Here is a 19844-nt window from a genome sequence, read left to right as displayed (position 1 = left end):
CAGCTCGAGATGTCTGGATGCGGAGTCTGAGCAGCATACGGGGATGGAGCTACTCACCAGCGCTTTGCACTGGAGACATTGTGTCCCGTGAGCGCCAGTGCAGACACTCCAGGGTTCTGGAGTCTGCGGTATTAGGTTGGAGAGCTTATGGGGCTCGTGTGGGAGGAGGAGTGGTGCGGGATGTGTTGATGAAATGAATGCATGGATGTGTGTTTATGGTGCGTCAAGTGTTTCTGGCACAGAGACTATGGATGTTTGAGTTTGAGATATGAATAGGAGTTATTTGAAGTTGAAAAACGCCCGCAAAACCAAATTTTTGCAGCCCTACAGGCTCAAAGTAGCCGTCTTTAACAAAGGGTATTGTTGTGGTTTTTCCTTTACCAAATTTTCTCCTCCATTTTGTGCAACTACTGTTTTGTTGTAGAACCTTCCAAAACCCGGGTCTACTTGGAGTGGTGGAAGAAAGTAGGTATTCACTTGCAAAGCACAGAGCAAGGAGCTGGGCCTCCTTGAAGGGTGGGGGTAAAGGTGGTACAGATTGAAGCTGGAGTTGAGAGGTGAGGGTCAAGCTTGAGTGCAGGTCCCTGGTTGGTCTGCAGCGCTGGTGGCCAGGCGTTGATCAGTGATCCCGTGCTCTGTGAGCCTCAGTCAGTCAGGGGGTGTAAACTTCTTGTTCTGGGCCTGGGGTTCCTGGCAAAACCCAAGACCCATCTTCCAGATGTTATCTGTAGCGCTGATACATGATCTCAGGGTCCTGTGATCAAGGACCTTTGTGGGGGCTGGCTGCACCCCTCCCTCAATGCAGTGAGCTAAATTTTGGTAAGAGGTTGATTGCTCAGCAGGGCAAGCTGAGAGACAGTGGGAGACCAGGAGCTCACACACAGGGTCTAGCGTCTGCACCCAAGGCACTGACTGGATAGAGGTTTGGTTTCAGTATTTTCGTAGTTTGTAGTGAAGGGAGCATTAGGTGGAGGCCTGGAACTACATTGTAGTGTGAAGGCTGTGGCTGGGTGGGCATCCAGGAGGTTCCCGTCAGTGTGCATCTGGAAGGAGAGAGCACTGTATGCTCACTCCTCTTCCACTACCTTCGTTGTTGTTTCCCTGTTGTTTTTCCTTGTCTACGTCCCTTTTACCTTTCAAAGCACAGTTCTGTCTGAACCCTGCCCTGACTCCCTTTCATGAAGTTGTTCATTCATTCAATAAGTATTTATTGATCCCCTGTTACGTTCCAGCTACCCTGCTGGCTGTTGGGAATATGATGAAAAAGTAGTCTTCCCTTCCTCACCAGCTAATTTATGAGCTTAATGCACATTTGATGGATACAAGCAATATTTTAGTAAGGTTTAACCCTACAGCACAAAAAAATTGTGTATCTTAAATACACTAGGTCTTGAGAAAGGCCACGAGAGCAGGCATCTAGCCTAGCAGTTAAGACACGAACATCCCACATCAGAGGATCTGGGTTTGATTCCTGACTCCAGTCCTGACTGGCTTACTGCCAGTGCAGGTCCTGTGAGGCGGCAGTGAGGATGGCTCAAGTAATCGGGTTCCTGCCACCCATGTCGGTAACCTGGATCGAGTTCCTTGCTTCCAGCTCCTGTACCCCTCCCCTCCTCTCCCTGGGCTGTTGGGTATATTTGGAGAGGAACCAGCAAGTGGGAGTGTTCTCCCTCTGTCTCCTATATGGTTTGCAAATATTATTTTCCATCATTTGGGTTGTTTTTTCACTTTCTTTTTAAAAGATTTATTTATTTATTTATTCATTTATTTATTTGAAAGGCAGAGTGAGAGGAGAGAATCTTTCATCTGCTGGTTCACTCCCCAAATAGCCACAGTGGCCAGGGCTGGTCCAGGCCGAAGCTAGGAGCTTGGAACTCCATTTGGGTTTCCTACATTGGCAGGAGGGAACTGTGTTACCTGGACCATTTTCCATTGCTTTGCCAAGACACATTAGCAGGGAGGTGGATTGGAAGTGGAGACTCAAGCACCATTGCTTTTTTTTTTTTTTTTTTTTTTTTTTGACAGAGTGGACAGTGAGAGAGACAGAGAGAAAGGTCTTCCTTTGCCGTTGGTTCACCCTCCAATGGCTGCTGCGGCCGGTGCGCTGTGCTGATCAGAAGCCAGGAGCCAGGTGCTTCTCCTGATCTCCCATGTGGCACCATTGCTTTTTAATGATGTTTATTGTGTAAAAACCTTGTTTTGGGGCTGCTGGTTCAAGTCCTGGTTGCTCCACTTCCAATCCAGCTCTCTGCTGTGGCCTTGGAAAGCAGTAGAAGATGGCTCAAGTCCTTGGGACCCTGCACCCACATGGGAGACCCGGAAGAAGCTCCTGGCTTCAAAGCAGCGCCACTCTGGCTGTTGCAGCCAAATGGGGAGTGAACCAGTGCATGAGACCTCTCTCTATCTCTCTGCCTCTCCTTCCTTCTCTGTGTAACTCTGCCTTTTAAATAAATAAATAAATCTTTAAAAAAAAAAAAAAAAACTTGTTTTGAGGAAGTCCACTTGCGTATTTTTTTTGTTTCTCAAATATCCTTGGTTATTTGAAGTATAGTATGTGGGGTGTCAAACTGTTAGTTGACAGACTTTCAGGATTCTCAGTACGTCACACCATGGCTACCTTCTGGCTGCCATGATCTCTGGTGAGAAATCAGCTGTTGTCCGTGGAAACTGCTTATATTGGACAAGTTGCTTCTCTTTTGCTGCTTTTGGGATCCTTCCTTTGTCTGACAGTTTGATAATGATGTGTTTAGGTTTGAATCTCTTTATAGTCACTCTACTTGGTATTCTATATTTTCTTTTCGATTTTATATTTATCTGTAGTGATATTTTCTATCTGGTAATATGTCTGTGTATAGATAGATATTTAAAGATTTATTCATTGTATTTGAAAGGTAGAGTTTCAAAAAAAGAGGGAGAGACAGAGAGGTCTTCCATCTGCTGGTTCACCCCCCCAAATGGCTGCAACAGCCAAAGCTGGGCAGATCCGAAGTCAGGAGCCAGGAGTTTCTTCCAGGTCTCCCACATGGGTGCAAGAGCCCAAGCACATGGGTCATCCTCCACTGCTTTCCCAGGCCATCAGCAGGGAGCTGGATCAGAAGAGAAGCCGGGACACAAACCAGCGTCCATAAAGGATGCTGATGCTACAGGCAGAAACTTAACTTATTAAGCCACAGCACAGGCCCTTAGTACATCTTTTTTTGTCTGACCTTCTTCAGGGACAGCTTCTAGCCTTATGTACGAACTTCCTTGTTTTTTTTTTTTTTTTTTAACATGCTTTATAATTTTTCAGTGATAACTAGGTATTTTATATATTATATGCTACCTCAGGAAGTCACATTGTTTCTCCTCCCTAAGATCTGTTGTTGTGGTTTGTTGTAGCAGTAATTGTTTAATGACTTAAAAAAAAAAAAGGTTTACTTATTTATTTGAAATGCAGAGTGAGGAGCTGGCGTTGTGGCATAGCAGGTTATGCTGCCTCCTGTGACATTGGCATCCCATGTGGGCATCAATTTGTGTCCTGGCTGTTCCACTTCCAATCCAGCAACCTGATAATGGCCTGGGAAAAGCCGCAGAAGGTGGCTCAAGTGTTTGAGCCCCTGCCAACCACGTGGAAGACTCTGATGGAGCTCCTGACTTCAGCCTGGCCCATCCCTGGCCATTGCAGCCATCTGGGTAGTGCATCAGTAGATGGAAGATCTCTCCCTGTCTCCCTCTCTCTCTTTAACTCTCAGATAGATAAATAAATCTTAGAAAATAGAGTGACAGGGAGAGGGAGATTGAGAGAACTTCCATTCAACAGTTTACCCCTCAAATGTCTACAACAGCCCGGTCTCGGTCGGGCTGAAGCCAGGAGCCAGGAACTCCATCCTGATCTCCCACGTGGGTGGCAGGGTTCCAAGCACTTGGGCCCTTCTCCGTTGCCTTCCCAGCTGTGCCATCAGGGAGATGGATTGGGAGCAGAAGAGCTGGGACTTTAACTGGCCTCTGATATGGAATGCTGGCATCACAAGTAGCAGCTTAAACCATTGTTTCACAATGCCAGCCCCTTTGTGACTCTCTTGAGCTAGTTTTAGTTTTGTAAAGCCTTTCATCTTTGTGTGGTCCTTGAAGTTTCTGTTTTGCCACCTTAGTGGTCAACTAAGTGATTGGATAGGTATCTCCTTAAGTGCCTAGAAGCCTCAGAGCTGTGTGCGTGCGTGTGTGTGTGTGTGTGTGTTAGAGCATGCTTTCGTCACTCAGTCATGCAGTTGACAGCGTTGCCTTTCCATCCATTTCCTGCTTGCACAGTCTCGAGGTCAGCACACAGTGAGAGCTTAGGACTTCTCAGTTCTTTTCTGAGCCTGCACATAGCCTTGGCCTGTGTGTGACCCTTCCGTCTCTGGAGTATGTGAGAGCTTTTTCAGATTCTCCACTTGTTCTGTAGTCACACTTCGCAGTCTTTCCTCCCAAACTTTGGGTTAGTCTGTGGCTCACCCTTGCTGTGAACTAACCATATCGTCCCGGCGGAGGCAGCTGTTCAAGTTACTGAGGAGCCTCCCGCAAGCAGCTGCCTCAGCACCGGCAGAGTCCCACCTTAGGTGAGCGCAGGGCAAGCCCCATGAGCCAGTCCCTCAGGAAGCCGCCAGGTGGGTCAGAAGCAGCAGCCACAGCTCTGTGGGTGAAGTCACTTCTGTGCCCTGCAGTAGTGCTACGTTGCTGTGTGTACCAGAACTGCGGATGTTCTCTTTAAGGCACCCTCGAGCCGGGGAGTAGGGGGCATGGGACCGGGTAAGATAAAACACCAGAGTTCTGTCTTATTGCGATTCCCCTAGTTTGTCCTGACTAAGTCTTCCCTTGTTTGCTGTGACTTTTGGTTAGTCTCTGAAGTCCTGAGAAAGTTGATTCTATCAGCCTTTGGCGGTTTCTTTGTTGTTTTTATATTAGGATGGGCTGTGGGAGTCCCTTCCTCTGCCTGTTTTTTCTTTTACTGATGTTATCCTATATTTCTTTGATCCCGTAGATTCTGATTCTGGATCTGACTCAGACTCTGATCAAGAGAACGCTGCTTCTGGCAGCAACGCCTCTGGGAGTGAAAGCGATCAAGATGAAAGGGGCGACTCGGGACAACCAAGTAATAAGGAATTGTTTGGCGATGACAGTGAGGATGAGGGCGCTTCTCATCACAGCGGCAGCGATAACCACTCGGAAAGGTCGGACAACAGATCAGAGGCCTCGGAGCGTTCTGACCACGAAGACAACGAACCCTCCGATGTAGATCAGCACAGTGGGTCGGAAGCCCCCAACGATGATGAAGATGAGGGCCACAGATCTGATGGAGGGAGCCATCACTCCGAAGCGGAAGGTTCTGAAAAAGCACATTCGGATGATGAAAAATGGGACAGGGAAGATAAAAGTGACCAGTCAGACGACGAGAAGACCCACAATTCCGACGACGAGGAGCGGGCCCAAGGGTCCGATGAAGATAAGCTGCAGAATTCCGACGATGATGAGAAAATGCAGAACACAGACGACGAGGAGAGGCCCCCGCTGTCTGATGAGGAGAGGCAGCAGCTGTCTGAGGAGGAAAAGGCTAACTCCGATGATGAGCGGCCAGCAGCTTCCGATAACGAAGACGAGAAGCAGAATTCGGACGACGAGGAACGGCCGCCGATGTCCGATGAGGAGAAAATGCAAAACTCCGATGAGGAGCGGCCACAGGCCTCAGATGAAGAACACAGACATTCGGATGAGGAGGAGGAGCAGGACCGTAAATCAGGTAATACATTCCGAGAACCCAGCGGTGTAGTGGAACGCGTGGAGACGTGAGTAGTCTACATATGCTTTCTGCATTCCTGTGTGGCTTTTTTGTTTGTTTGTTTTTGGTTTTCAAGATTTTATTTATTTATTTGAGAGGTGGAGTTACAAACAGAGGGAGGGAGAGACAGAGAGAAAGGTCTTCCATCCACTTATTCACTCCCAAAGTGCCACAACGACCAGAGCTGGGCTGATCCAAAGACAGGAGCCAGGAGCTTCTTCCGGGTCTCCCACACGGATGCAGGAGCCCAAGGACTTGGGCCATCTCCTACTGCTTCCCAGGCCATAGCAGAGAGCTGGATTGGAATTGGAGCAGCCGGGACTAGAACTGGCGCCCATAGGGGATGCTGGCACCTCTGGCAGAGGTTTACCCTACTATGCCACAGCACTGGCCCCCATTCCTGTGTTTATTACCTTGTTTTTTTCTCTACTTTCCCCCTAGGTCAGCCTGTTCAAATTCTACATTTTGCTTCTTTTAAATCTTTGTGATCCATTTATTTTTTGCCGTTGTCTCCCCTCCCATTCATTAATTGATGATAAGATCAAAGACAAAAAATGTAAAGACAGTCTTAGAGATGCATGGCGCTGAAGGAGCTAGATACTGAATTAGTTCTGTTTCCGGTATGTTGGGCGGGGCGGGGGGAGGGGGGATACCATTGAATTGTCCTTGTTGGGTAACTGCTGTGAATTGTGAGCACCATGTTCTAGCTCAACTTTTTGAGATCCAAAATTCATTCATCCTGAGGTGATCAGGCTTTAAGGAGTTTATTCAAAGAAATCACAGTCATCACACATCAATATATAAAAATTGAATTGTAAAATTGTTTCAAAAAAGTCAGTTATTTTGGGGCCAATGCTGTGGCATAGTGGGTAGAGCCACCAGTGCAGTGCCGGCATCCCATATGGGTGCCAGTTCAAGTCCCAGCTGCTCCACTTCCAATCCAACTTTCTGCTATGGCCTGGGAAAGCAGTAGAAGATGGCCCAAGTCCTGAGAGGCCTGGAGAAAGCTCCTGGCTTCTGGTTTTGGATCAGTGCAGCTCCGGCCGTTGCGGCCAACTGGCGAGTGAACCAGTGGATGGAAGACCTCTTTCTCACTCTGCCTCTCTGTAACTCTATCTTTCAAATAAATAAATAAATCTTTAAAAAGAAGGAAAGTCAGTTATTTCTCCCTAATGAATTCTTTCCCTGGGGGCAAATCTATAGTGGCTGGCTAGTTATACTAAACAGGTGATTGCCTGGGGAACGTGACATTTAGAACACACAGACCTGACTGGTCTCGGGATGGTGTTGTTGGACTCCCATGGCCCACCACGTGCGTCCCTGCCCCACAGGAACAAGCAGGGGTAGAGCATGTTCCCTATAGATGGCAGAAAACGTGCAGATAAACTTTGACTTCTGCATCTTCTTTTTATAATCGCTCAAGTTACCACATTCTTCACGTAGAATATTAAAAAATGAGAGATTATGGTTTTTTGTGTTTTATAAACATCACACTAATTAGATTGAAGCCTTCCTCAAGTAACATGGATTTCCCTGAGTGGCTGATTATATTAAAACAGTTGATCCTGTTTTTTTTTTTGTTTGTTTGTTTGTTTGTTTTTTTAATTTGGAAGGCAGAGTGAGAGAGACAGAGATCTTGTCTGCAGATTCACTCCCCAGATGGCCACAAAGCTGTGGCTGGACCAGGCCAAAGCTGGTAGCCAGGAACTCCATCTAGGCCTCCCATATGGCTGGCAGGAACTCAAGTACCTGGGCCATGTTGTGCTGCTTCGCAGGTGCATTATCAGGAGCTGGATTGGAAGCAGAATTCCTAGGACTCGAACTGGCACTCTGATATGGGATGTGGTGTCTCAAGCATTGGCTTAACCTGCTGCACCACGATGCCCGCCCCATATCTTCTTAGCTTTAATATGGGGGGATCTTTCCCCCTGTAGCACACACCTCACAGGATAGTATTCAAAACCACATTTAGACATACTGAGAGAGCAGGGCAGAATATTTACAAAAATGCACCTAGGTCTGTATAGATTGAGACTTCAGTAAGTATTTGGTGACTAGAGTAGGGATGTTCGTACTTTTAGCAGAATCTTTAATATCTGAGCATTTACCTCTGAGATACTAGCAGACTGGCTCGAGATTAGGATCATTAAAAGGAACCGTGTAGCTGGTCATCCTACTTAACTTCTCTGCGTTTCGCAGTACTCCGTTTGATGCTCATGAAGTTTTCAGGTAAACAACCATACCATCCAGAAGTAATGATTCATTTCTCTCTAATATTTTTACCTTTGCTTCTTTCTATAATGAGTCTTAAATTGTATCACAAAGTTTCATGCCCTTCACCCACCCCACCCCCCACTGCTGGCACCTGCCATGCCTTTTGTCCTTTCGAGAATGTCATATAAACGGCATTGTACAGTAAGTATGTCCCCTTTTCATATTGGCTTCTTTCAGTAAGCATATTGGATTTTAGATTCATCCAAATTATTGCATGGATCAGTGGTTCACACCTGATTATTGCTGAGTAGTATTTCATTTTATGGGTGTACCATAGTTTGTTTCCCATTGTTTTTGAACTGTTAAATTCATGGTTATGTTGTAGCTGTGATTATGCAGAACTTCACTTCTACTTCTACAGAATCTGCAAGAGGCAGTGATAGTGAAGATGAAGTTTTACGAATGAAGCGCAAGAACGCAATTGCATCTGATTCAGAAGCGGATAGTGACGCTGAGGTGCCGAAAGGTATCCCCATTATCTCCATATGTCTGTATGGCAAACTATAGTGTGTTTACCCCAGCCTGCAAGACCTACAGAAAGGTGTGGGTATGTTCAGACTACCCAAAGGAGTGGTACAGGTATGAGAAGCTGCTCATGCTTAATCATGAAGAAGAACCTGTCTCTGTGCTTATAATTGGAGTGAATCCACTGATAGAGGTCTGAGTCCTTGATTGGTATGGGGATGACAGTGTCCATTCTTCAGTTTGAATAATGAATGTCCCAGGGCACCTGGGACTCGACAGTTTTTTATCCAGTGAAAAAACTGGTTCTTCAAGCCAGGGGTTACATAAAGAGTTCATAAAAACCCAGTGTTAAGTTTATTTGTTGTAAGGATAGAAGGAGAGTTACATATTCTTCTCTGTGTCTGATGATGTTTGCAAATGACAAATCACTGTGTAATGGAGATGTTAGTATAAAAGTCACAGTAAAAACAGGTTTGATTACATATGGGCATTATTGTGCTGAATGGTAACCAGGTGCTAATGTTAACTAGCTTATATAAATTGTTGTAAGTCATACAACTAGAGCAAATATTTAGAAGCTCAGCTAGAGAAAAGGAGAGAACTGGACAGAACAGCAAGCTCTGGGGTTACTTAAAGATCTGTAACTCGCAGTTATATGTGTAAACTTTGGGATTGCATGATCCAAGTTAGAATCCATGTATCTTTTTTTTTTTTTTTTTAAGATTTATTTATTTATTTGAAAGTCAGAGTTAGAGAGAGAGAGGAGAGACAGAGATCTTCCATCACTGGTTCACTCCCCAAATGGCCACAATGGCCAGGGCTGGGCCAGGCCAAATATAGTTTGGTGATTTTATCACACAGATGAACTTTCAATACCCAGCTTTAAAGGCCATTTCTGTTTCAGCGATCTGATCCTCCAACCTATCTCAGTCACTGCCTCATCGTTTTATTCTAAACCTGTCATTACCATTAATTATAACTTCCATAATCTTCATTTCAAGCTGTCACTTTTTATTTAAGGAATATAAACTTTATGCATCTCATAAATACAACTTTAGGAACATAGTGATTCTTCCCATCATATTCACCCTCTCCCACCCCTCTTCCTCCTCCCTCTCCTATTCCCAGTCTTATTTTTTACTAAGATCTATCTTCAGTTAACTTTATATGCAAAAGATTAACTCTAGTAAGTAGAGTTCAACAAATTTTATGGGAAAAAAAAACTGTTCTGCAACATTCAAGACAAGGGTTGTTCAAAGTCATTGCATCTCAAAGTTGATTTCACTTTTTTTTTTTAAAGCATTTTTTTGAGAAACTTAATTAGCTTTAAAGAAGAACCCAAGAATGATATATTTTTTGCAAGCACTTAAACATAACTATAACTTATGAGACATAAGAATATCTTCCACTTAATACACTAGAACGAAATAAATCTTTGAGAACAAGTTTTACTTTAACTCTGAGGACAGAGGTTCTGCATGGGAAGTAAGTGCACAGTGACTCCTGTTGTTAATTTACAATTAACACTCTTATGTATGACGTAAGTAATCAGCCAAGGCTCTTGACATGTGCTACCTAGGCTATGGAAACCTTTTGAATCTACAAACTCCTTCAGTATTTAGACAGGGCCATAAGCAAAGTGGAAGCTCTTTCCTCCCTTCAGAGAAAAATACATCCTTCTTTGATGACCGTTTCTTTCCACTGGGATCTGACCCACAGAGGTCCTTCATATAAGACACTTTTTGCCACAGTGACTTGGCTTTCCATGCCTGAAATAGTACCATTGGCTTTTCAGCCAGACCAGAATGCCTTAAGGGCTGATTCTGAGGTCAGAGTGCAACTTAAAGCAATTGTCATTCAATGAATCTTTTGTATGGACTGCTTCCTGTGTTGGAGCATTCATTCCTATTTAATTCTATCTATAATTATTACCAAACACTTAATCCTATCCATATGATCACTTTAACACTTAAAATGCTGTTTTGGGCCGGCACTGTGGCTCACTTGGTTAATCCTCTGCCTGCGGCGCTGGCATCCCATATGGGCACTGGTTTCTAGTCCCAGGAGGGCAGTGGAGGATGGCCCAGGTGCTTGGGCCTCTGCACCTGCATGGGAGACCAAGAAGAAGCACCTGGCTCCTGGCTTCAGATAGGTGCAGTGCCGGCCATGGCAGCCATTTGGGGAGTGAACCAACGGAAGGAAGACCTTTCTCTCAGTCTCTCTCTCCCTGTCTATAATTCTATCTGTCAAATAAAAAAAAATGCTGTTTTTATCACCCTGGAGCTGTCACTTTTCAACCACTCTTGTGTTTGTTTACCTACTCCAGGGCCCCACCTTGGTTTATTGGTTGATGTGGGTTGTTGCTTTTTGCCTGTTCTTTGGTGGTATCTTCTTGTGAGGATAGGGCCTGTGCAGATATGGATCTCTAGTTCTGAAACCTGAGAGACTTATACAGAGAATGGGTCTGTGTTGAGTCCCAGCTTTGAGTACCTAAACTGAGGTAACACCTCAGTTAGCTCCTGGGGCATAAAGGAAAGTGGACAGCCAAGAGTTGAGAGTGTGAAGAAAGTGCTTCTTGTGCAGCTTTGCCCTTCAGCCCATTTGCCCGTCCTTTCCACAAAGAATAGTCAGGTCTTTGAGAGATAGGCTCAGAGTTGTGTTTGGGATGGTTTCCTGATGCAGAAAACTTGAGAATGTGTTGAAGTGATGAGCTTGGAAGAGTTTCAGATACTAATGCTGAGCATTTTTCTTCTTGCTTTGTAGATAATAGTGGAACCATGGATCTATTTGGAGGTGCAGATGATATATCTTCAGGAAGTGATGGAGAAGATAAGCCACCTACTCCAGGACAACCTATTGTAAGGAAAATTACTAATAAGAACCTGTCCCCTTATGTAAGGCTAAATAAAAAGTTTCAGAGGCAAAGGTTTCTCTTACTTCAAGAAGAAGTTGATTAACTGAATGATATTGTGAAAATACAATGATAGATGACTTGTTAGTTATGTAGAGAATTCTTTTTTTAATTTATTCTTTAAAAAATTTTTAAATTTATTTTCATTTTATTTGAAAGGCAGAGAGATGGAGAGAAACAGAGATCTTCTGTCCACTGGTTCATTCCCCAGCAGTCAGGGTTGGGGTAGGTTGAGGCCTGGCACCCAGAACTCCAACTAGGGAAAGTAGAAATAAATGCCTAACATGAAGTTGGTGCCATGCCTTAGGGGTGAACCATTGACTTTGTTTTTCTTGCCCATGCTAAGAAGTGTATACTGTGTTGATAATTTTCATTGATTTCTTGATTTTGTTTATTTTTCTCTCTGACTTTAATTGTCAGAGTGACTTTGTATTAGAAGTGTTGATGAATTCCACTCTTCTATTTGATGGATACTTGGAAGATAGATTTATCGTGGAGGAGACTTTTTTTTTTTGTACTGCTGCATCCAAACTGATCTTATTTCCTATGAGGTTTTTAGAGGTGTTTGGAGGGTAGGAGCAGGGACTGTGGGCTGTATTAGTCTTCAAATGATGTTGAAATATACTTCCTACTCACGTGTGTAATTTAAGTGTGAAACTTGAACTAGGCCATTTCTAAAGTCCCACCAAGCTCTAACATTCTGTGGTTGTCTTACTAGGATGAAAATGGATTGCCTCAGGATCAACAGGAGGAGGAGCCAATTCCCGAGACCAGAATAGAAGTAGAAATACCCAAAGTAAATACAGATTTAGGAAACGACTTATATTTTGTTAAACTGCCCAACTTTCTCAGTGTAGAGCCCAGGTATGGGAATCAATTAAAACGTTTCTGGATGCTGAATAGAAATATATGGAATGTTGGTATCTTTCTTACTTACATTGAGTTGACTAATGGCAAAAAATGGAAAATTGGTCATGTATCATTGGTCAAATCAAGGGTAATCTGCGATAGAACAAGTCAGGCTGCTGGTAAGGGGGACTTTCATGCTTATGATTGTTTTTGGTAGTTTGAGACTTTCTTGTGAATTTAATAGTCATCATAAGTGTTCAAGATATTGTTTAACTAATAGAGTCCTGAAAAAGCTGAAATTGAGAGTGCTAAAATTTGCTAGAGATGCTGCAAATGTCTGTGGTAGCAGCCATTGTAGATCTAGAAAAGCTCATGGTTTGGGGCACTTAACTTAGTGTTGGTATGTATTATTTACTGAGATAACACTTGAGCTCCTTTGTAATTAGAACTGTTTTTGCCTCAAGGAAAATGATATGGAAAGCAAAGCAAGCGTAAGTGGCCTATTCTTTTTAAGACTTACGTAAGAATAAATAGTATTTTGACTATTTAGTCAAGCAGTATGTGTTAGACCACATTTCTTAAAATAATGGTTATTTGAATACTTCCTTGAAATTGAGTATAAAGATATTTGGCCATTATGATTTTAATCTTACATTATGGGTTTTTAATATGTTGTTCTCTATTAATAGCAATAGTATTACAAAGCAGTAATATTCTATATGATATGTGGTTAACATTTTATTTTTAAAACAATTTGTAGACCTTTTGATCCCCAATATTATGAAGATGAATTTGAAGATGAGGAAATGCTGGATGAAGAAGGTAGAACGAGGTTAAAATTGAAGGTATCATTCCACCTTTTATCTCTTCCTAACTTGAAATTTGAGCTTTTGAAATGACTGTTTATGTTTCTTGTCTGTCAGCAAATAAATTAACTACCTCTTCAGAATTTTTGGGTGCTGAAACCTAGGATCCAGAATATTTTTGAGGAAAGAAATCTACCGCTTTTTCTCCGAAAAAGCTGCTAGTTTCTTTGCTGTTATACTATTTTTTCTTTTTTTGATGTTTTTTAAAAATTGATAGCTACCTTCTTCAGAATCAGTAATATTGTGGTACAGTATTTAGAATTCCCTTCATGTGTACTGTGGGTAAATTTTAACAACCTCCTAAAGAGGAAATTCTTCAGGCTGTTTGTATATTAAAATTATATTCAAAAGAAGAATTTATCCCTGGTACCTAGCACTTCTCCTTACAGCTCATTGTGTTCTTCTGCTTGTTCTTGATGACTTTTAGGAGAGAATCATGTGACAGAAATTCCCATTAATGCTTCTCTCTCCCTTTTTACTATAGTGTTTTGTCAAAGTGGGGTTCATTAATCTTGTAAGTAAGTAGATGTTTTAGAGTTGAGTTCTACACAGGAAGAAAAGGCAGTTGAACCCCTGATACTGAAACTGAGCTATACATTTTAAATACATAAATACCCATGTGAGAGACCCAGATGAAGCTTCTGGCTGCTGGCTTTGGCCGGCCCAGTCCTGCCATTGCAGCCATTTGGGGAATGACCTGTGGATGGAAGATCTCTTCTCTTTCCATTTCTCTCTAACTCTCCCCTTCAAATAAATAAAATAAAGCTTAAAAAAAAAAAAAAAAGAAAGAAAGAAAAGAAAAGGCAAAGGAAATCAAATCAGTAAATGGTAATAAACAGATGCCAGTAATTGGTTCAAGGTCATACAATAGGTATAGTAATTAGACTATTTTTGTTTTTTTCACTGTCTTCCTTCTGCCAGCCCTCCACCATTAGCCCAAGTGCTAATATCTCCATGGAAAATGTGTGTTTATTGACAGGCGTAGCAATATGAATGCCTCTTGGCTGTTAAGTGCCTCTGGCCTTGTTCTGCCTTTCTTTAATTCCTGTTGTTTATGCAAATTAATATGGTAGTTGCTTTTTTTTTTTTTTTTTAACTTGAGCAGTAGAGTTATAGATAGAGAGAAAGGTCTTCATCTACTGGTTCACTCCCCAAATGGCTGCAATGGCCAGAGCTGAGCCAATCCAAAGCCAGGAGCCTGGAGCAGCTTCTGGGTCTCCCACTATGGGTGCAGGGGCCTAAGCACTTGGGCCATCTTCTACTGCTTTCCCAGGCCATAGCAGAGAGCTGGATCAGAAGAGGAGCAGCCAGGATGCAAACTGGCGCCCATACAGGATGCCAGCGCTGCAGCCATGGCTTAGCCCACTATACCACAGCATCAGCCCCCAGTAGTTGTTTTTTTATCAACTCATTTATCTTTTTGTTTCCTTTTTTTCCTCCCTACTGTCATGGTGCATCAACAGATAGCAGTATGTCCATCATATTTTCAGACCATGTGATACTAAATTCTAGATACATAGATACTAGATGGGCATCAGAGTTTAGTAATCACTATTTTGTGTTAAACTCTCAGCCCTTCACAGTACAAAGTGTCTTTAGACAGCTGTCTTTTACAACCTCAGTGTGTGATGGGAAATAACCATGCATCCCTTGTTGCTTGAGTGACATTTAATACTAGGCTGACCCGTCTTAAAGAATGGCTAATGGCATGGCTGATTCTGTAATGAACAAGGAACCAGGTACAAGTTGATGTACCTCTATGAGGTCTTTTGGCTTTAGAAGTACTTTCGCATGTCCTTTATTCCAGTTGGGTGTGACCTCACAGTGTGCACTATACTTATGTCATTATTACTTGAATCACTTTATATAATCAAAAGCATTTTTTTCAAAATGGTGCTTTTTATTTAATAATGACCTTTATATGTTTGCATATTTCTTTGTGGCTAGCATGTTTTGTAGGACAGGGAAAATAGGAATGGTGACAGATTTTAGTTTCTTATTGAGGAAAATGTCAAACATAGAACAGGAGAGTGAGCTGTCAGGTGCCCATCACCCACTTCGGCAGTACTCAGCCTTGCTTCACTTGCATTCCGTGCCTCCACCTTCCCCAGACTATTTTGAAGCAAATCTTAGCCGTGATATTTTCAATCATGAATATTGTCAAGTTTTTTGATCAGCTGACTTTATAACTGCTTATTTAGTGAGGAATCGAGTATGGGGAAATGGTGCAAGGGAACCATTAGGACCCAGCAACAGAGTGGAGATCCAAAAAATCTAAGTGGGGATAGAAGCAGATGTTTTGGAGGTTAAGAATGAGGGAACAGCTATAAGGCAGCATGGTTTTAGGGTTTCTTCTTTTTAATATTTGTTTACTTTTTTGAAAGGCAAGAGTGAGAGAGAGGGAAAGCTCTTCTATCTGCTGGTTTACTCCCCAAATGTCCGCAACAGCCAGGTCTTGGCTAGGCCACAGCCAGGAGCCAAGAACTCCCACTGGGTCTCTTACTCGGGTGGCAGGGATCCCAGTACTTGGGCCATGTTCTGCTGCCTTCCCAGGTACATTGGTAGAAGCTGGATTGGAAGGGGAGCAGCCAGGACTTGAGCCAGCACTCAGACATGGGTCACTGGTGTCATAAGCAGCACTTAGCCCACTGTACCATAACACTGGCTCAAAGCATGGTTTTGAAATTACCAGTTTGCGGAATGTTGACATCTCTTTTAACTATTGCCAATTTCATTTGCATTCCTTTTTCCCTTGTGAGTATATTCCTTTTTTAATTCCTGACTGTTATTCTAGCAGGTTCCTAGGAGGCAATAGTGATAAATTGCATGTATTTAGTTTGCCATATATTCTTGGAAATCCCACTGACTTTAGTTTTCATAATAGGACTTCCCCAGATGTGGTGAGCATCCCTGTCTCCTGGGTCAGTAGGCAGAGGTTTTTGGTCCCACTTCTGTGGTGTTTGAGAGAGCCCCATTTATATAGGGATCTCATTTCTGAATTGCTCATATGGACTCAAGCTTTACTGCTGTCCCTCATAGTTTTTACCGTGTCTTAGAACATCCAAGGCTACTGCAGATTCAGAATTTGCCTGTAAGCTGCTTCTGTGATTCTGATACTGGGAACTCAGAAGTCCTCTTAAGCAAATTTTTTCCTGTTTTTAATGTATCCAACAAGAGATTTCAGTGTTGTCTGTTTTTCTGCTACTGTCTCCATAGACTTACTCTATGGTTACGTGTCCCTTGGGGAGGAAAGAAGCACAGAGTCAGTTAAACCACAATTTCCTAAGTCTCTGTGTTTTCAAATAGGTGGAAAATACCATACGATGGAGGATCCGCCGGGATGAAGAAGGAAATGAGATCAAAGAGAGCAATGCTCGGATCGTTAAATGGTCAGATGGAAGGTGAGCACAGACCTCCCGAGAGACCCCAGATACCCAGCATTAGCTGCTAGGAGGGACCAGGTTACGGCACAGGGCCCTGTAGAATGCCTGACTAGAATAAATACTTGGAAGTCGTAGGCTGGTGGGAGACATTAAAAGGGAAGCCAGAAGTGTGGTCATCCTCTTTGGATGGATACAGCTATTAATTTGGAAAAGTTAAGCTTCCCCCCACCCACCTTTGTATACTGCTTACCACTTGATATTTTAGAAAATTTATCTTTCTCCAGGAACATAATAGAGGCTGGGTAAATGTACAGCACCTGTTCCTTCTGTGTAGTCGGTTTTTCTCATCGTGACTTTTTTGTTTTCTGTCCATCTGAATTCCTTGTACACAAACAAAGAGCAGTTGAGTCGCATTTTTAGCCAAGTGAGATGGGAGGGTGGAAGCTCCTTGGGTTTACTAAGTGAAGTGCTCCTTGTTTTCAGCATGTCCCTGCATTTGGGCAACGAAGTGTTTGATGTGTACAAAGCTCCACTGCAAGGTGACCACAATCATCTGTTCATAAGACAAGGTACCGGTCTTCAGGGACAAGCCGTCTTTAAAACGAAACTCACGTTCAGGTAACTATTCTTATGGAGCAAACAATTTTTTGGTGAAAGCAGCAAGATAGAGATTTGTCCATAATGCCTGATCCCTGATTGGTGTATCTCCACAGTATAAAAGTACACTGAAAGTTGCCATTTCTCAGGGAACCAGGTCCTGCCTACCAGACGTAGAAGGGACTGTTATATAATCCGGAGTGTTGGTTTACTAATTCCAGTGACTGTTACCCTGCCACAAGGCATTGAATACTCGTCTCTGCTGCTCACACTGTGTCCTTTCTTTTTAATAGAATTCCTCTGAGAGAGACAGATTGGTAGCTAAAGGATGAAGGTGTGCTTGCAGCCAGGGGAAGGGCTGTGAGATGATGGAGCAGGACTGGGGTTCATCCCACTGCCATAGGCTGTCACATGCAGCACCACGGCAGGCATGTGTCCCCCAGGAAGACCGGAGCACATAGGCAGCCGGCAAAGGCATTTGCCTTCTCTAGACCGTGTAGGCCTACCCTGAGGTGTTCATGCTTTTCTTCATTCTCTGGAGACCGTCCTCCTTGGGTAGGACTTATCCTTAGAGGGGGCACAGTAATACTGATATGATTTTCTTTCTAAGAACTGTAATGATCAAATGGTTGGCTTTGGAATCAGATGGGCTTGCATTTGAATCCCATTTCCACTTATGTGACCTGTGCAACTTTCTCCCCCTCTCTTCACCTGTTTCCTCATCTAAAAAGTGTGAAAACAAAGTTAGGACAGTTAAATAGCATGTAAGGCAGAAAGTGCAGTGCCAGTGCCTGGCACATAGCATCCCGCTGAGGCTGCTTGAAGCTGTCTGTTTACTGCTTCTAGAAGGTGATGGTTCTGTGTCGAGCCCTTTCCACAGCAGTGCTGTTTCTCGTGTCCACTGAGATGAGACGAGGACTGCCTCAGTGAGCACAGACGAAAGAACACTCTCAGTTCCCCTCCAGTGGTTCAGCTGTGTGTCCTGGCTCGTTTTTTTCTCTTGTTTTGGCCTCTTGTTTTGGGGGTGTGGCTATGACTGGCTCGAGAGTGTACTTGATGAATAAGTTGAAACACTTTTTTTTTCCTTTCCTGGCAGACCTCACTCTACAGACAGCGCCACACATAGAAAGATGACGCTGTCACTTGCAGACAGGTGTTCCAAGACACAGAAGATTAGAATCCTACCAATGGCTGGCCGTGATCCTGAATGCCAGCGCACAGAAATGATTAAGGTATGTTTGCTAAGCTTTATCCTGGGGTTTTCTGGTATTACTAAGAACAACATTTCCCAAAATGTCTGTTCATCATCTTCTCTTACTGGCCCAACTTTTTTTTTTAAGGAATATAAATTTCATAAGTACAACTTTAGGAATATAGTTATTCTTCCCACCATATCCGCCCTCCCACCCACACTCCCACCCCTCCTCCTGCTCCTCCCTCTCCCCTTGCCAGTCCTATTCTCCATTAAGATTCATTTTCAATTAACTTTGTACACAGAAGACCAACTCTATACTAGATAAAGATTTCAGCAATTTGCACATACACACATACACACACACTGTTTGAGAACAAGTTTTACAGTTAACTCATAATACAACTCAATGAGGACAGAGGTCCTGTATGGGGAGCTAGTGCACAGTGACTTCTGTTGTTAATTTAACAATTAACAGTCTTATAGATGGCCAGCGCTGCAGCTCAATAGGCTAATCCTCCGCCTGCCGCTCCAGAACACCGGGTTCTAGTCCCGGTCGGGGCGCCGGATTCTGTCCCGGTTGCCCCTCTTCCAGGCCAGCTCTTTGCTGTGGCCAGGGAGTGCAGTGGAGGATGGCCCAAATGTTTGGGCTGCACCCCATGGGAGACCAGGATAAGCACCTGGCTCCTGCCTTCGGATCAGCGCGATGTGCCGGCTGCAGCGGCCATTGGAGGGTGAACCAATGGCAAAAGGCAGACCTTTCTCTCTGTCTCTCTCTCTCACTGTCCACTCTGTCAAAACAAAACAAAACAAAACAAAAAAACAATTAACACTCTTATATGATATCAATGACAACCCAAGGCTCTTGACATGAGCTGCCTAGGCTATGGAAGCCTTTTGAATCCACAACTCCATCAGAATGTAGACAAGGCCATAAGCAAAGTGGAAGTTCTCTCCTCCTCTTCCTTTAGAGAAAAGTATATCCTTCTTTGATAACTGGCCCACCTTTGTTCCTCCTGCCTGATAAGACTACAGAGCTAGATTCCATTCCTAAGCATCTGCTGAACCATGTGGCAGGTGATGTGATGGTGATAAAACAGATGCAGGAGCTGGGTTCTCCCCCTCCAGTCCTGAGAGTTCAGCCTGGTGATTGAAGTACCAGAACATTCTCCTGTCATTTCAGAGATCATGAAAATCTTCTACATCAAAACTCACTGGAAATGCTAGAGATTTGGTCTAGAGAAAGTACTAGGAGTTTGGGAGAGTGCTGCCAGTAGATTCTGGTGACGAGTAAGCTTAGGTGGAAGTTTTTGTAAGGTCGTCTTACAACATTCTACTTCAGTAGATTTTCAGATTTAGGCACAAATTCAATTCTAGGGCGCTGACCTGCGTGTTGGAGTCTAGGCTCGTACTGCCACTGTTGGTGCTTGGTGCAGTGCTTGTTTTGAAAAGCCAAAGGCAGTGGTACAGCCTCTTTGTCTCTGCTCCACATCTGCTCTAACCCACACCAGCC

The 19844-nt window shown here is 43.6% G+C and overlaps 1 protein-coding gene across 4 annotated transcripts in view; it reads left to right on the top strand.

Moving 5' to 3' along the window:
- The window catches only part of LEO1 (LEO1 component of Paf1/RNA polymerase II complex), a 31805-nt gene that overhangs the window by 521 nt on the left and 11440 nt on the right, over positions 1 to 19844 (top strand). For 2 of the 4 annotated variants that reach the window (XM_017348015.4, XM_002717755.6), the window contains exons 2-9: positions 5000 to 5755; positions 8430 to 8534; positions 11297 to 11391; positions 12163 to 12308; positions 13054 to 13138; positions 16466 to 16560; positions 17026 to 17160; positions 18236 to 18371. In XM_017348015.4, coding sequence (XP_017203504.3) covers positions 5000 to 5755; positions 8430 to 8534; positions 11297 to 11391; positions 12163 to 12308; positions 13054 to 13138; positions 16466 to 16560; positions 17026 to 17160; positions 18236 to 18371 — 1553 coding nt within the window. Of the gene's footprint in view, positions 1 to 4287; positions 4768 to 4999; positions 5756 to 8429; positions 8535 to 11296; positions 11392 to 12162; positions 12309 to 13053; positions 13139 to 16465; positions 16561 to 17025; positions 17161 to 18235; positions 18372 to 19844 lie in introns of all 4 variants that reach the window. The other 2 variants (XM_089310350.1, XM_008268995.5) reach the window with 2 other exon arrangements.

The sequence above is a fragment of the Oryctolagus cuniculus genome, chromosome 12 (genome assembly GCF_051225735.1).
Source record: "Oryctolagus cuniculus isolate XC-2025 breed Fujian yellow rabbit chromosome 12, ASM5122573v1, whole genome shotgun sequence".
In the NCBI taxonomy this organism is placed as follows: Eukaryota; Metazoa; Chordata; class Mammalia; order Lagomorpha; family Leporidae; genus Oryctolagus; species Oryctolagus cuniculus.
Note: the sequence above shows the minus strand (reverse complement) of the source record. Positions and strands in the feature narration are given on the sequence as shown.